General features: G+C 42.2%; 1 protein-coding gene across 2 annotated transcripts in view; it reads left to right on the forward strand.

Moving 5' to 3' along the window:
* The window catches only part of TCEA1 (transcription elongation factor A1), a 50,075-nt gene that overhangs the window by 18,034 nt on the left and 14,682 nt on the right, over nt 1-17,359 (forward strand). For both annotated transcript variants that reach the window (XM_075920703.2, XM_006112188.5), the window contains exons 2-3: nt 990-1,052; nt 12,034-12,139. In XM_075920703.2, the coding sequence (XP_075776818.1) occupies nt 990-1,052; nt 12,034-12,139 (169 nt within the window). The remainder of the gene's footprint in view (nt 1-989; nt 1,053-12,033; nt 12,140-17,359) is intronic.

Here is a 17,359-nt window from a genome sequence, read left to right on the forward strand (position 1 = left end):
GTTTGCAGTGTTATCCATTAGAGGGGGAAAAGAAATCTGCACATCTAAACTTATTAGATTTGATTTAGTAGGATTGAAACAAGTATGGATCCATGCCCTTCAATTTTTAACTTTTGGGCACAACCTCATTTGAAGTCTTATGTGAAAGAGCCACTTGCAGTATATACCTACGACTCTGCGTACCACATAAGAGTGGTTTTAGATAGATATCGCTTGAAAGGAAGCCCTCATTCAACTTTTTTCACTTTCACAACTTATGAGTAATTTAGAAAAATAAACACTTTGTCCTGAGGGGAAAGCTACACTTGTGTCTAGACTCTAGTAAAATACTGTATTTTGCCCACCTGAGTATATCTTCAAAGAAATGTATGTATATAGCCCCTGCCAACATAAAAATCCAGTTAAAATGTTTTTAATAGAAGAACTTGTTGCTTAAGGATAGGTAATGGACTATATAGAGCCCTTCATTTTCAGAATGCTTATTCTAATCTAGCCTAGGTCATTATGGACTGAAACTTGCTGTTGTATGATGTCTTTCTGATGAACTTGAGTGAAATGAGTCTGCTGTAAGTCTACTTCCTAGAGTACAGGTATTGATGTGACTTTAACCTCCCCTCCCCTTTAGGGAAGTAAAAATTAAAACAAAAACCAAAAAAACAGGAACCATATCATTGCATTACATGGCAGTCAAGAACTAAATGGTGTGATACTAAATCATTCTCACCTCTGAGATAGTATGCCCAGTTGGGGTGGAAGAACATTGATATTAAGAGTCTGGAGAAACTTGCAGTATCATCTCGTGCTGAGCTTGTTCTGTAGATAAATAGCACTTAAATCTTCAAAGTTACGAGTCTGGTGCCATTCACAAAACTAAAACTTATACCTTGGGAATTTAAAGAGAATGTGTTTTCTGCTAAAAATTCTAAAAGTCAGTTGTGTAGGAAATACAATATATTTTGAGTAATAATACTTTTATGTATGTGTTACAGGCTGGGGCGCTGGATTTGCTAAAGGAGCTTAAGAATATACCCATGACCCTTGAGTTATTACAGGTAACATTTTTATATTGCTGTTCTATTTTAAAAATTAATTTTTAAATGGCAAAAATAAAACCTAAGAGATGCATAGATACAGATCGGAGGTTCACGAGAATATTCTCTGCTTCTTGCATCAGATTTCAATAGAAAAGGTTTCAATTTGAGTACACAATCTTTGGGGTGGAGAACTGCCTCCACACCTGTCAGTACTGTACACCAGTGTTCCCTGTAAGCTGAGCACTTGGGCAGCCACTCAGGAGAGATTCAGGTGCTGCCCAGCTTATTAGCAGAGCTCCCAAAGCTGACCACAGCCAGCAGCTTCTGTTTCTATTGGTGGCGCACATCAGCACATGCGTTGGTGCACAGAACACCGTTTATTCTGCACATGAATGGAAAAACTTAGGGGGAACATTGTTGTATACCTGTGTTGCTTTGCAAATAAAACCAAATAAATTGTCCATTTACCTATATTGTGTCTTTCTGACAGTTTGCATGCGTCATCACACCCAGAATCCACAAAGAGAAAACATTTCAAAGAACCATAATTATGGTATGGTAAATAATGAGTCTTTTCCTCCACACTGACAAATGGCAGTTGTTTTAGATTTACTCTTGTCCAGCAAGTTGGGTTGGAGCAGGAACTGGTGCTGGGGAAAGCTGGCTTAGAAGCCCATTCCCCCTAGCACTGTCTCTGCAGGAGAGTCAGAGGCGCAGTGGGGGAAATGGCACAAGTGGGGCCTGAGGCAGTTCCTGCTCGTGCTGGGTCCTGACTGCTGTGCTTCTGCTTTTTAAATGTAGTAAAAGCCACTGGCAACTCTTATTACATTTAAAAGGCAGAGGCACAGCCGGGATAGCGAGCACACTGCCCTCCCCCCCGCCTAATTGAGCAGTCGATAGAAATTCTGTTGACTACTCAATTAGCTGATGAGTTAAAATTTAACATCCCTAGTCTAGAATCAAGTCTTTGTAGATTCTTTTAAGCCTTTTCTGTTTCAGTTAATTGGCCTAGAAAGATTGTGCATTGTGGCATAGCCCGAGCAAAAGGCAACTTATCTACTGCATCAGCCTATTGGTAAGTTGTCTCAGGGATTATACTTGAGACACTAATCTGATGTGCTCTTTTCCTGAGGGAGAAGACAAACCTATTTCAACCCTTTACAATGGTACCATACTACCTCCCTCATGGGTCTGGTCCGCTCCACTGACTAGATCATATGGGAATGGAGCCATAGTTCTTCCCTATCCACTAGAGGGGATATGTTGGATATGCAGCCCCTTCCAGCTTTCCATGTACATCTGTGAATGGGGTAGGTCTTAGACCACCATGGAAATAGATGTGGGGAATACTAATATTCCCTTCATCTCCCTCGTGTCTGGATGAAGTGAAAGTGTTACATAATCTGGGTCTCTCTTTGAGCTTTGCCTATGTCAGAGGTGAGCAAAGGGCCTGCCAAGTTGGTAGATCTGGCCCACAGCCACCCTGCCACTCCCCCTGCATGAGGCCAATCACGGCCTGGGGGCAGGGAGCATGCCGAGTGTCTCTCATCCATTTCCCTGCCCTGCAAGGATCATGCAGGGGCAAGAGAGACACGCCAACTGTTTTAAAACAGCTGGTCCATCTCTCTGTAGCTGCAGCACACTCTTGCGGGGCGAGGAGACTTTGTGCGCTCCCTTGCCCCAAGGCCCTGATTGTCCATGGGGCAGGGAGAGTGCACAAATTCTCTTCCCACTAGGCACCTAAAATAGATGTTCTAAAATAGCTGGTGTTTATCTCCAGGGAGGGGAAGGGGGAAGACGTCTGGGTCTCCCTAACCCCAGGTCAGTGAGGGGGAGGGGGAAAGCACAAGAAGTCCCCTGCCCCCACCCCTTCTACCTGAAGCCCTATCCCTTCTGGAGTGGCCCGGCGCCACTTCAGAAATTTCTGAAGTGATCCCCTTTTAAAAATTATTGTCCAACCCTGGACATATTGCTCAATTATGACCAGCTTTAATTGAAAACTTGGCTTTTAATTATGCCACAAGTACGATCACATATAAGAACATAAGAATGGCCATACTGAGTCAGACTAAAGGTTCATACAGCCCAGTATCCTGTCTGCTGACCGTGGCCAATTCCAGGTGCCCCAGAGGGCGTGAACTGAACAGGTAATGATCAAGCGATCTTTCTCTTGCCATCCATCTCTACCCTCTGACAAACAGAGGCTAGGGACACCATTCATTACCCAACCTCCATGAATTTATCTAATTCTCTTTTAAACCCTGTTATAGTCCTGTCCTTCACAATCTCTTCAGGCAAGGAGTTCCACAGATTGACTATGCGCTGTGTGAGAAGAACTTCATTTTATTTGTTTTAAATATGCTGCCCATTAATTTCATTTGGTGGCCCGTAGTTCTTATATTATGGGAACAAGTAAATAACTTTTCCTTATTCACTTTCTCCACACCACTCATGATTTTATAAATCTTTATCATATCTCCTCTTAGTGTCATCTTTTCGAAGCTGAAAAGTCCTAGTCTCTTTAATCTCTCTTCATATGGGATCCGTTCCAAACCCCTAATAATTTTAGTTGCTCTTCTCTGAACCTTTTCTAATGCCAGTATATCTTTTTTGAGATGAGGAGGGGGGTGGGGTAAAAATCTATGATAACGAAATTTGTCAGAATCTGCAAAGCTGTTGGTATTGTCCCATGATGAAGCAACAGTTTAAAGTAATGGTATTTTACTTTTATGTAATAATTGTAGTACTTGGTAGGAAGTGCTGTAATTAAGATTGGAGAATTATTTCAGGTATAACTTTGTTTTTACTTGCTTATAACTTTGGATTATAGAAAATGTTTTATTAGTTTCAGCCAAAAAATAAAATACATTTTGTCGTGGTTACAGTTTAAAGGAACCCTTCTAGTTGGGGCTGAGTTATAAAACTGTATGCTTCCCCCCTCCCCCCCCCCAGTCTATTAAGAAAAAATAGATTAAAAATAGATGTATGATTAAAAATAGATGGACTATGAAACTAGGCATATAAATAGTGCTATCTTGGATTCAGCAGTGAGTAAGTATTTGTGCACAAATAATTGGATATATAATAACTGTGAAAAGCTCAATAGGTATTTTTAGCAGAGTCTAGTGAAGGCCTGTTTCCTTTGTAACATTGCAATACATGCGGCTGCTGTAATAATTTGAATTAGAAGCATTGTTTTTAAAACACAGTCTTCCCAAGTGACACTTCAACATTAACATTGCACAGATAATGTTTACATTTCCTGATTAATTTTATGGTTGCAGTGGCAGTTCTAGGCTTGCCACATCATACATCCTGTATTTTTTGTGGAATACACGTATATTGTTATCTTTATAGAAAAATAATTTGAAAAGACTGTGCGCATCCAGTGTGGTTGTGTTAACATTGCAGAAAAATACCATCCATTTGTTTAAAAAAAAAAAAAGTTTTATATTTGCTACTTACTAATATACTAAATATAAAGAATTTTTGTAGCTATGGAAGTCTCTATAAGGATCCAGAAGAGCCTTACAAAGTCTGTATAAATTCAGACTTTGAGGAAACAAACCAGATAGGTTAAGATTTTAATCAGTGCTCTGTATTAGCCATATTATGCTCCATTTTGATCAACATATTTCTCTGCCAAACATGTCTCCCATTTCCTTTACTCTAAAATTTAATATCAGAGGGGTAGCCGTGTTAGTCTGAATCTGCAAAAGCGACGAGGAGTCCTGTGGCACCTTATAGACTAACTGAAGTGTAGGAGCATAAGCTTTCGTGGGCAAAGACCCACTTCGTCAGATGCATGTCATCTGACGAAGTGGGTCTTTGCCCACGAAAGCTTATGCTCCTACACTTCAGTTAGTCTATAAGGTGCCACAGGACTCCTCGTCGCTCTAAAATTTAATAGTTGCACATTTTTTTAAGTCAAGATTTCCAAGTCCTGAGGCCTGAGGTTATTTGATGGGTTACCTTAGGGATGTTAAATATTGGTTAATTTAATAATAGATTAACCTCATGAATTCTTATCGGTTACTTGAATATTCTATAGTCCTCAGGGGCAGGACCATCAGCCAGTACATGCCGGCCCCACTCCCGAGGAGCCTCCTGCCACTCTGTGCTGCTGCCTCTTGTATCAGAGGCAGCAGCGCAGGGTGCCAAGCCCTGGAGCTGATTTGCAAAGGGAGCCAGTTTAAAAAACAGCTGCTTGTCACCCCATGCTGCTGCCGCCTCTGATACAGATACAGGATGGAAGCTGCCCCTGTTGCCGGGAGTGGGGGTTAGGGAGGGTAGCTGAGCTCCCAGATGTGGTGCAAGCCAGAACTGAGCCGGTCTGTCTGCCTGGCTCCTGATACACTTTAAATGCTGAGCCACAGCGAGAGTAGGTTCCGGACCCGGCATGAGCCAGGACATAGCTGGGCTGCTGGCCAGCCTGCTAAAAAATTTACTGGCGTGGGGAGAGGGCAGAATGCATGTAGTCTATAGCATTAACTTATGAACTTTTGCTTATCAGCTAATCGACTATACTATTGCGACTGTAGGTTACCTATACTAAAACCTCCCAATAATCACCTGCTTATAAATGTGAACAGTTGTCGTATTCTCATTGCTCACAAAAATGTGGTACAGGAATTTTGATTGGGGAAAAGGCATTCTGTAGAGCAGCAGTTCTCAAACTTTTTGGGCTCCTGAGCCCTTTACATGTGTAAAAATGTATGCGGAGACCCAACGGTCCACTGATTGTATGTGTTGTACCTATCAATGTTTCCAGTTCATCAACCTCACAGAGCCCCTGGAGATGTCTCAAGGAGCCCTGGGGCTCCACGGAGCACAGTTTGAGAAACACTGCTGTAGAGAAACAAATGTGTACACTTCCAGTATGAATTTACAAAAATCTCTTAAGTGAATTTTTTCTTTAAAGAAGAAAAATAATACAAAGTCATTATAATGTGAAATAGAACAAACAATCATAAACAATAAGCAAGCAGCTTGATTACAAGGTATTTTAAGGCCTATTTTCTTTGGCAACAATACAAAAAATAATGAAAAAAGTGAGCCTTTTATAAGCAATATGGGAAATACATATTGCATTAATGTCTTAAATGACATGAAATAAGAATAACTGAATCTTTGTTAAAATTTTGACAATAAAGACAGGATAGTGTTATATAAACAAGGTTGCTATTTTTTAGCAGAAAGTAATCTGAAATCAAATTAGAAAACGATACTAAGTTTTTTTGGGTCAGATATTTCAGTTTTGGAGCAGGAGAAAGGAATATCCTTCAACATGGATAGACCTCTGAATATCTTAGGAGTATTATTAAAGTAAGACGTATCAAATTATTGTTCTAAATTGGGATTATACCCCACCTGCTGTTATAAAATGTGTAGCTTGTAGAAGAATCTCTTTCTTACACTGTAGGTGGCAGTAGCACTTGGTGTTTTAATTTTTGCTACTAACAGGTAGCCTCAAAATGGTAAACCAGTTTATTATGTGTACCGTATATAACCACTCCCTGTCTTACGGCCACCTCCACTTGCGACCATCTGCACTTACAACTAAAGTGGTCGTAAATGCGGATCCGAGTTACGAACGGCAATCCGCGCTTACAAACAGCACGGTTGACATGTAACTCTATGGGATCCGAGTTACAAACAGTTCGAGTTACGGACCAAGTGTTGGTCCGTAACTCGTTCATAACTCGGAGAGCGGCTGTATACAAAAGGACAAAAAGGATAGACTGTTAGTAAAAGTTGTGGTAGTTGAGTTATAGGATCCTCTCAGTCAACATTGTAGCTTTCTAAGATCTTTTTTCTGAAGGATGGGATTTTCTAAGGCAATACTTTTCAACCCTCCTTCATTTGCATACCCCTAAAAATTTTCAACAGAAGTGTGGATCTATTTGAAAATTCTGAATGTAGTCCACAGACCTTTCCCATAGGAATCTTAGACTGAAAAGTGACTGAACAAAATTCAACTGTAAACATTGGCATGGTATTTGATGCATTGGGTGAAAAGGGTACTTGCTAAATTGGGCTTCTGTAGTAATGACAACACTTCTGGAGTTTGACCTATAGGTGGCGGAATTGACATTCTTTTGGCTGATCAGAAAAATGGAATGTCTTTTCTAAATAGGAAATTTTATTTTCATTAATAACCTGTTGCCGACTCTTTACACATAAAAACTTAAAAAACAGCTACCTTCATTTAGTGTATATAACCCGCAGGTTATGCAGGGTTTTACAATTTCCCCCTCCTCCCCCCACGGGCTATACTAATCCGCGTGTTATACAAGTTTTTTTTTTTTACTGAAATTACAGGAACACAAGACTGATTCTTATTTGATAAAAGCAGCATATTTTAATTTAATAATAGCGGCAGTGATGTTAAAATACATTAAAGTATATTAAAAGTTAAAACATTAATGTGAAACTAATTATAAAAGAATAAATATATGGTAATACAGTTTAAAAAAGCCATCCTTGCATTGTCATAAAATACATGTTTATTCATTCTGCATCACTAGAATCAGAGGTAGCATCCTCCACCTCAGCGTCTTAGTTTTCAAAACCATCAAAACTTTCATCATTGTGGCTGGCTTGAAAAACATCCATAAAATCCAAAACCAGGGCTAGGTGAGCTTCGGTGATGGTTGAGGTCTGTGGTGCCGAATCAAAATCGCTGTCGTAGTCGGATTCGGAGCTAGACGAGTCAGCGTCGGGAAGAATTTCACATTTACCTAACCCATTCCGAATAGTAGCCTGTTTTATTCTGTCCCAAGCAGCCAAAACCCATTTGCAAACTTCCATGTAAGTTGCACGGCGCTGTCGACCTGCCGGAGTGAATGTGTGTTCCCCATTTGTCATCCAATTTTCCCATTCCTCTCGGACGAAGCTCTTGAACGGGTGGTTGACAGCCACATCAAGTGATTGCAACTTGCAGGTCAGTCCACCTAGCATTACGGCAATATGTGCACCCACGGCGTTGATATGTTTCTGAACTGAAGTGTCTTTATGGGTGGCCTAGGAATCTAAAAGCAGCAGAGATTTAGGATTAAAAAACCCACTTTTCATGCACGAAAGCAGCTGTATGTCCATGTCTTCATAACATCGGTGTTCATCCAGCCCTTTTTGTTACAAACCACACAACCAGCCGGCAGTTTTTCTCTAGGCATCGTTACCCTCTTAAAAATCAACATTAGTTTTAATTTATCACCATTTGGCATGCATGTCAACACTACAGTAAAACAGGTGCATTCATAGAACCATAGAGCTGGAAGAGACCTGAGAAGGTCATCAAGTCTAGCCCCCTGCTCTAGGCAGGACCAATCCCAACTACCAGTGGTTGCTACACTGACTGTTTTCGATCCAGTTTCCACAACAGAGTGAGTAGCGGGTATATCAAATGACATGGGCACCTCATCCATGTTAATAACGTTGTTTGGTTTCAAGCCCAGCTGGTTAATTTCTTTGTGTACAAAAGTTTTAAAATCATCCATTTTCTTCTCCCATTCGTCGGGAAGACATTGGCCAACAGATGTCCGTTCACGAACGGACAGATTTGTTTCTCCGCATAAATTTGTACACCCAATTTCCAGAGCCCCCATTAAAATAATAGATTTCTGTTCCATAGCCATAAGTCGAGCCTTGAGCTGTATGGCTACCATTGACACTGCCTGTTTGTTCTCTTTCTGTGCACGAACCCACTTCAACAGGTTTTCTTCTAGATTCAGCCACTTGGCTTTCTTTCTGTGGTGCGCTCTTTTCCTAGGGTGTAATTTCTCAGTCTCTGCTTCTTCCTTTCTCCACTCCCGAAGAGACTTTTCATTGACAGAATATTTTCTTCCTGCTGCTTTGTTTCCATTGTCCTTTGCATATGTCACAGCACACAATTTAAAATAAGTTTTAAATACTTTTAAAAAATTCATTACAAGTTAAAACTACTAAAGGAATAAGGGTGTGGTTCAAAGGGGTTATATACCAGCAGTAAGGGTTGTAGCATACTTACTGCTCAGCAGCTGCAGTTCATTAACACGTCATTACAGGTGCTGTTCATTAACAGTACCCACGGTTCATCTGTCACGGGCTATACACCTGTGTGGGTTATCCAAGACTTAATTACACAATCAGGAAAAACCGCGGGTAATGCACATGCGCGGGTAATGCACATGCGCGGGTTATATATGCTGATTTATGGTAATAGTCTAGCAGCACCTTAAAGACTAACAAAACATGTAGATGGTATCATGAGATTTTGTGGATGCAACCCACTTCTTCAAATGACTGAAGCTCTTTACACGTAGTCTGCATACCTTCAGCGGTTGACTAGCTATCAATAGAAAACAACTGTTCTAAAACATCTAAATAACTTAAAACAACCATCTCACGAAGTCACTTTTAGCTGCATGTGAAAATCCCACTGAAAGTCTACTGAATGAAATTGCTCGTAATTACAAAATTCTGATTTCTAACGCTATGCACACATCAGTATATCAGTTTAATGTTTTGGAAAGCTGTTATAATTTAGGTTGTATAATTACGTTCATTTTAAACACCCTCTTTTTAAAAATCCTGTAACTTTCCCCCTTTTTTAGGCTGAAATTTTCAGTAGTCTGTCTGAAGATGAATTTTTCTAGGAAATTTGAGCAATAGTTCTTACTGGCTTTGAGTACAGAGAAATAGACAATAAACATAGTGTAGGGAATAATTCCGGAGACACTGGGTACAGGTGAAAACAAGCAGAGGATCTCCGTTCTCAGCACGATCCCATGGACTATCTCAGTTTACCCCTACACATAGCCTTTTAAAACAGTTTTCCAGTGGAAATAGAAAATAGTGAGAATTATCTGGCAGCTACAATATGTCATTACTCACAAGTATAAATATAGAAACCTGGGAAGATGGACATTTTAAATGACATTTCTTAAAATGACTTGTTCCTGAAAAGTTTCTTGACTACTGTTTCTATTTTAGTGAGCCATTAGCCAGCCTCAAAGAAAAGGTAGATTTCTTTATGATCATGGATAGGCCTATCCATATTGTTCTCTCTCTCATACTATTCCAGTCCCATTCTTGTGAATACTGGTTGGACCTCCCTGGTCCAGCACCCTGGGACCTGACCAGTCCCAGACAAGGGAGTTTGCCAGACCAGAGGAGGTCTGGGAGTGAGGGGAGAGCTCCAGCCTTCCCACTGGGCTCCTCTCCCCAGCCACCTGGCACTGCTGCCCTACCCTCGCTGCAGCATCTCTGTGGGCTCCGCAGCCCCGCGAACTCCTGCTGCCCTACCAGCTTGCTGCCCCACAAGCTCCAGCGGTCTCAGCAGCCCTAGCGGCTTCCCAGCCCTATGAGCTCTGGCATCCCTGCTGTTCTGCGAGCTTCAGCTGCTCCCCTGCCAGCTGTGGGCTCAGGTGATGCTAGGGATGTGAATGGCTAGTCAACTGTCCGATAAGCAAATGCTTCTTGGATAGGCGATACACTAGTTAATTAATCCCTTCCACCCCCTTGCTGCTTCCATCAGAAAGAGGCCGGGCAAAGATGAGGGGGCACTTCAAAATGGCAGCCTGGCGACAGACTCTCGGCTCCATGTGATGCTGCTGCTTTTAAATGCCACATGCAGCCCAGGGTCTACAGATTTGAAACAGTGTGTGCCTCCTGGGGTCAGCTGGGGATTCCCCCACTGACCCTGGGCTCCATGCAGCACTGCCTCTTTGAAATGCCATGGGGAGCACAGGGCCAGCAGAGGACTCACCCTCAGCGCTTTTGCCTTTGAAGCTTAGCTTCACTTTGAAGCTTACACTTATCCACTATTTGATTAGCCAGTTAAATTTAACATCCCTAGTGCCCCACGTGCTCTGCTCCCAGCCATCAGCAACCTCTGTTGCTGAGCCTCTCTGGTCCAGCAACATCCATGGTCCCATGGATGTTGCTGGACCAGAACGTCCCAGACCACAGAGGTTCAGCCTGTATTAATGGTACTGAAATATGGGATCCTGTGCTATGAAAGCAAACTTCTAATGAATTTCAAGCTACTTTGATTCAGTGTTGTTGTATCAGGCAGCATAGTAGTTTAAAAAAGTCATCTTATAGGATAACATCAAGTGATGCAATTTCTATTTTCCTTTTTTTGGATAGCTCAATCTAATATGAATATTGAATGATGCCAACTTAAACCATAAAACATATGTTTTGTTGCAAATTTGATTTCATGTTCTAATGGGAGACAAGTTTCTCAATATGGTATCAGTACAAATGTGCAGCGTGATTTGGGAAAATGAATTTAGTAAGGTTTGTCAACTTTATAATATATAAATATATATAATAAGTATGTTAAGAAGCACATAAATGACTAATCGTGTACTTGATACAATTTGTATCGAGTACACTATTAGTCGATAAACTGCAGCTATGCAGTTTAAATGTAGTAGGAGCTGGGCTTGCAGGCAGCCTGGCTCCTACTATATTTAAACTGCAGAGCCTCAGCAGGGGTAGGTCTGGGACACGGCATGAGCCAGGACTTAGCAGTCCTGGCTTGCACTGGGTCCCAGACCGCTACGGCTCTGCTTTTTAAATATAGTAAGAGCTACCTGGCTCTTCCTACATTTAAAAGGGAGAGACGCAGACCCGGCTCATGCTGAGTCCCCTGCTGTGACTTTGCCTCCCCTTCTGCCCTTCTATGCACCATGGAGATAGTCCTAGGGGGGGAAGGGAAACCGCCTTTTAAGCCAGTTCTCCCCAGCTCCTGCTCCTCCTCTTGCTGCCTCGGATACAGAGAGTAGTTGAGTAGTAACTCGAATACCCGATAAGCCTAAGTATATCGGGTAGTTGACTACTCAAGTAGTTGTTTACATCTTTACTTCATAACATAATTTCAATCAACTTCATAAGTATACAGCGGACTGGGTGCTTAGATTTTTATCTTGCATTGTCAAAAGGCAGCTTATCTTTTTGTATCTGTGAAATGCCTTTCACAAATTGTGATGTATATTGTTTTCTATTGCAGTCCACAAGAATTGGAATGTCAGTGAATGCAATACGCAAACAAAGCACAGATGAAGAGGTTACATCTTTAGCAAAATCTCTCATCAAATCTTGGAAGAAGCTGTTAGGTATGGTGCAAAAAGCTTTTTCATGATCTTTCTTCTCCTTCTGGCATTTGATCATGTGTATTGTGGGCATTATAAACAATTGCTTCCATTTGATTCTTAACTCACCAGTTCTCCCATTTGAATATTGAAGCTTTTTGTGCATCACCTGCACCATTTTCAATTTTCCCTTTGCCCTCCATCATTCATGGGTCACCTCTGGGCCATAGTCCCTGTATCCTCATTGGGAATAACGTGTTGCTCGCAGTCAAGCAGCAGGAAGCACATCTCTCTGCTGTGACTAATATCTATTGCTACTTCTTGATACTGAACTAAATGCCATAGTGGCTTTACTGCTGCATTAAATGCTACTGACCTTTCGTTTGTTTAGCTCAGTGGTTCCCAACCTCCAGTCCATGGCCCATTGCTAGGCCATGAACTGCTCACTGCTCGGCGGTGGTGGCTGTTGGAGCTCAAGCCGGCTGTTCCTGGCAGCTCATCTCTGGCAGCCGTGGTGGCTCAGGAAGCAGAGCAGGAGGCTCCTTCCTCCCTCCTCCCACTTGCGCGCGTGGCGAGATGCACTTGGGGAGGATGGGGGCATGAAGAAGGAGGGAGGCGCATGAGCTGCCAATGGCCACTCCCCCTGCCCACACGCTGCTTTTTCCAGCAGCAGCAGGAGTAACATCAGATCAAATTATTATGGAAAGTATTTCTCTTGGTAATAACAAAAATAGGACATGGTATTAGAAGCTAGTTCACCACTACTCTTGCTGTACTTCTGCTTGTGGGCTTCAGAAAATGTCTGTTCAACCACGTTTTGTATTCCATATTTTGTTTCATGCTTTAATCTTACTATATATTTGAGAAATGTGTGTCTGTTTGTCCATCCGTGAGTACATTTGTTAAGAACTCTTCCTAAATGGTAAGAGGTAAGACTACCAAATTTGGTATGCATCTTGTCCTTATCATAACTTAAAGCAAGGTAAGGGTTCGGTTGTGTGAAGACAATGGGACGTGCCTGGAATTGTATTGTGTCTCGGAAATTGGAAAGGGAGGGGTCTTATAGGAGGGAGTTATTCTGTAGAATGACCACGGGGCAACAAGGAGCCAGAGATGGGGGGACTGCAACAGCTATAACCCCATTCAGCCTGCAGAGGGCAGGGGTGGAGAAAGGACTAGGGATGTTAGCATGTAGTCATTTTGGATTAACTCATAAACTCAGTCTTATCAGTTAATCCAAACAACTACACACACTCTCCTCCCCTTGCTGCCTCTCTATCAGAGGCAGCAAGGAGGGTGTAGGTGGGTGCCAGTGCCCATGGGGAGCCCCTAAAATCCAGTTCCTCTCAAACACAGAATCCCGCAGAGCTGCCTGTCTCCCACACCCTGCCCCCCGATAAACAGGCAAAAGTGCAGAGGGTGAGGGGGGCAGGAAGCAGCCATTACACATGGGAAGCCAGTTTTTAAGCCAGCTCTCCACATGCCGACTCCACAGAGATGCCTGCTTCCCCCCCTCCCCCCACACACACCTCCAGCTGTCTCCAACTTCACTGTCTCCAACCTTTCCTGCAGGGGCTGCCTCTGATACAGAGGCAGGAGTGCAGAGTGTGGGGCTGTACACATCTTTTTTTAAAAGCAAACCATGGACAAGCTAGAGTAGTTCATATTTCTCTTAGAGATGTGAAAGTGTAACTGTGTACACTGCTAACTGATAAGCCTGGGCCCATCAGTTATTTTGCATGGTTACATGCAGGCCCTTCTTTCACCCTTCCCTCCCTCCCCCCCGAGCTGCTACCTCTGTATCAGAGGCAACAATGAGGGAGGCGGGAGCAGGCAGGAGCTGGTGCTTGCAGTGATGAGCCAGCTCTTAAAAGCTGGCTCCCCATGTGCACCAGCTCCTGAGGAGCCACCTGCTCCCTCTCCCCCACATGTAACCACTGAAATTTTCAGGGGTAACATGTTTACTTGAATAAATACATTTTAAGATCCCTAATTTCTCCTGAATTTTACTTTACATTGAGATTTTTAATTACTAGAGACCAGAGTGTCTACTCCAGATGTATATAGTCCAAATACTCACTAACAAGTAGGTGTAACAGATCTTTCTTGTTAGGTTTTTGAAGAAATGGGAAAGGTCTTGGACATACTTCAGAAATTGAGGGAAGATCTTGAATAGATAATAAAACTGCTGATTAATCACCAGTTCATGCCTTAATGAACAGGGCTTGACAAATTCATTTATCTACTCGCCCGTGGCAAGTAGATTGCAGCCAGTCGCCCCATTCACCGGCGGTGTACACATGCGCAGTGCGGGTCTGGCGCATGCGCGGTGCGGGGCTGGCGAGTGGATTTCGCTGTGGTTTGTCGAGCCCTGCTAATGAATATAGCTTTAAAAATATAAACTAATACATTGCAATTCTAAAGTTGAAGGAAGGATTTTGAACTGCAAATAGTATGGAATTTCAAATTACAGTTCACAAAATGAAGATAAATTTTATCTGGATTTCAAAGTTTGTGTGCACCAAACTTTTTATTTCTCTCAGTCCTATTTGAATACCTTATCTTTTTGTCCCATATAAACCTAAAATGATCCCCTAAGTAGGGATGATAAATTTAGATTAACTAATTGAATAGTCGATGGGATTTCTATCGACTATTCGATTAGTCTATAAGGGCGCCTACTTTGAAGTAGGAATAAGAGATCCTCCGGAAAAGGGCTTTTTCCCAGAGGATCTGGCCAGTGTAGACGCTCTTTTCCAGCTTTTCTAAAAGCCGGAAAAAAAGCGGCGGACATTTTTATTTAAATGCCGCGGGGGATATTTAAATATCCCCCGCGGATTTCCCTATTACGATCTCAAAAATTACCATGCCCCTTCCGGAAAAGGGGCCAGTGTAGATGTAGCCAGGGAGGAAAGGAAGAGGGGAGGACAACAGCTTGAGGGCAAGGTGTTGGGGTTGTTAGAGATTGCTGTAAAAATCAGGTGTCTGTATTCAGTCCATGATCTTTAGTGTCTAAAGAAGTTATGAATTTAAGTTTCCATGTTTGTCTTTTAAAAGGATGGTGCAGCTTTTTTTTTTTTGAGGAAGAGGGCTAAGAGGTCTGATAGAGCATTTATTTTGTGAAAAATGTTCATCCATAGGTAACAGAGTGTTTTTGTGTTCTGTCATTTTCTAGTGTAAGTTCATTCAAGAGTTTAATGCAGAGGGGTCAGACCATATCCTGCCTGCCAGACCCTTCTATCAAAGCTCCCTCCCCTTCTGTGTCTCCTCCCCTACAGCCACAGTCCTCCCTCCCCCAACTCTCACGTCTGTAGTAACATCTTTTCCCACCAACTGACCTACGATTTCACTAGATGAATCTCATGTTACTTATATGGAACAAACTGCACAGGGAAATTGTAGAATCTCCCTCACTGAAGATTTTCAAGAAGAATTTAGGCAGCCACATTTGTCTTGGACAGTTCAGAAGAATAGATCCTGCTCATTGGCAGAGGGCAAGATTACATGACCCTTACTCTTCTTTCTAACAGAGAATTTTCTGGACCATGGAAGGTCAGTATTGTCTAGTATCATTTCCAGCACTTGTGCTGCTGTAGGACATTTGGGAAAAATTAGAGCTAAGTAAGAACACAGAACACTGTGCTGGTAGCTGTAAACAAACTTTATGGGACCGCGGGAAACTTGGCTACACCCATGAAAGGTGGACATCTAGCTAACTAAAATAATTCTGGACAACGGATGTTTCTGGACCAGAAAGTTCTGGACTAGAGAGGTTCAACCTGTATAGTTATAAATGGAGGAATAAGATGGGAGAGAGGAGTTTCATAAAGAAGCAGGAATAGAACAAGAAACTCTAGATTATCAAATATGATAGTCAGGAAAGTCTGTTCGGCATGGTTTATACGATTGCCTTATAAAAAGACAACCAGGAGAGATGCTTTGACCTGAGTCAATGCACTCTTTTTCATTGTACATTTTGCCTCCCTTTTTCTGTTGGGCAGATATCAGTACAGGCAGTCCCCGGGTTACGTACAAGATAGGGACTGTAGGTTTGTTCTTAAGTTGAATTTGTATGTAAGTCGGAACTGGTACATATTGTAGGGGAAACTCTAGCCAAACATTTCTCCAGAGCTCAGTTTTATTCTCCCACACCTCACTTCCCTCAGTCCTTTATTCTCAAGCTGAGGTGTCTGCTGAGAGAAGCCGCTCCGCGTCTCCCTGGTCTGCTGGGGGCGAGGGGGGGGGTGCTAGCTTCGCGTCTCCCTGGTCTGCTGGGGGGAAGCAGCTAGTGCAGGGTTGCTTCACCCCGTTTGTAAGTAGGGATCCGATGTAACCCGGGGACTGCCTGTAGTTACATTAGGTATGTCTACACAACAAAGAAAACATCTGCAGTGTGGGAAGATCCCAGACCTCAGGGCCCAGTTAATGCAGGGCCCTTTGCTCTTGGTGGCCAGCCCTTGTGAGTGCTCCAGCTCTGGAGGACCCACAGGATCACTGATGATGCTGGATCAGGAAGTGTTTGTGGTCTAGGGTAATCCGTATTACAGAGGTTCAGCTTGTACCACTTCTATTTTAATGCAGCATCTATTGTATTTGGGTACATTTATGTTTTCTTTTCTGTTTTCATTCAGGGTGATGAGTTTTGACTAATTTATTTTTTGATTTGATAGTGGATCAAAGATTTAAGGGACTAATTTTTGTTTGGTCTTCTCTGTGTAGACTTAACTGTAGAGCTGTATATTTTTTAATAAGCACTGAATATGTGATATTGAATCCTAATAACCACGGCAGTGTTTTCAAATTTGGATACTTCAATAAGTTGCTTGATTTTCACAGATATTGGGCATATTCCAATTCCTGTTGGAATTGTGGGGATTCAGCCTTTATGAAAGTTCCTTAGGTGTGTGAATGAAGATTGATATGCCTGGTTTTGTGTCACTGGCTTGAGAATTCAGCCCTAGAGTTTGGTGCCTAGTTGATTTTCTGGTTTCATCAACTCATTGGTGCTTGAAATATCTTCTACAAAATGGGTAGAACACTAGGCTGTATTGATGACATCTTTTTAATGATTTAAAGGTTTTTCAAATTCTTCTTGATATTTTGTGAGAGGGATATTTTAGGTGGGGAAAGTAAACTGAAATTTTTCTACTTCTAAGCAATTCTGATGGAAACAGTTGCAGAAATTTCTAAGCATGTATTGGGAAGTGTCTTGGAAGCAGAAGGAAATCTGACTGTGGGTACCTT

This window comes from Pelodiscus sinensis, chromosome 2 (genome assembly GCF_052426305.1).
Source record: "Pelodiscus sinensis isolate ZL-2025 chromosome 2, ASM5242630v1, whole genome shotgun sequence".
Lineage (NCBI taxonomy): Eukaryota > Metazoa > Chordata > Testudines > Trionychidae > Pelodiscus > Pelodiscus sinensis.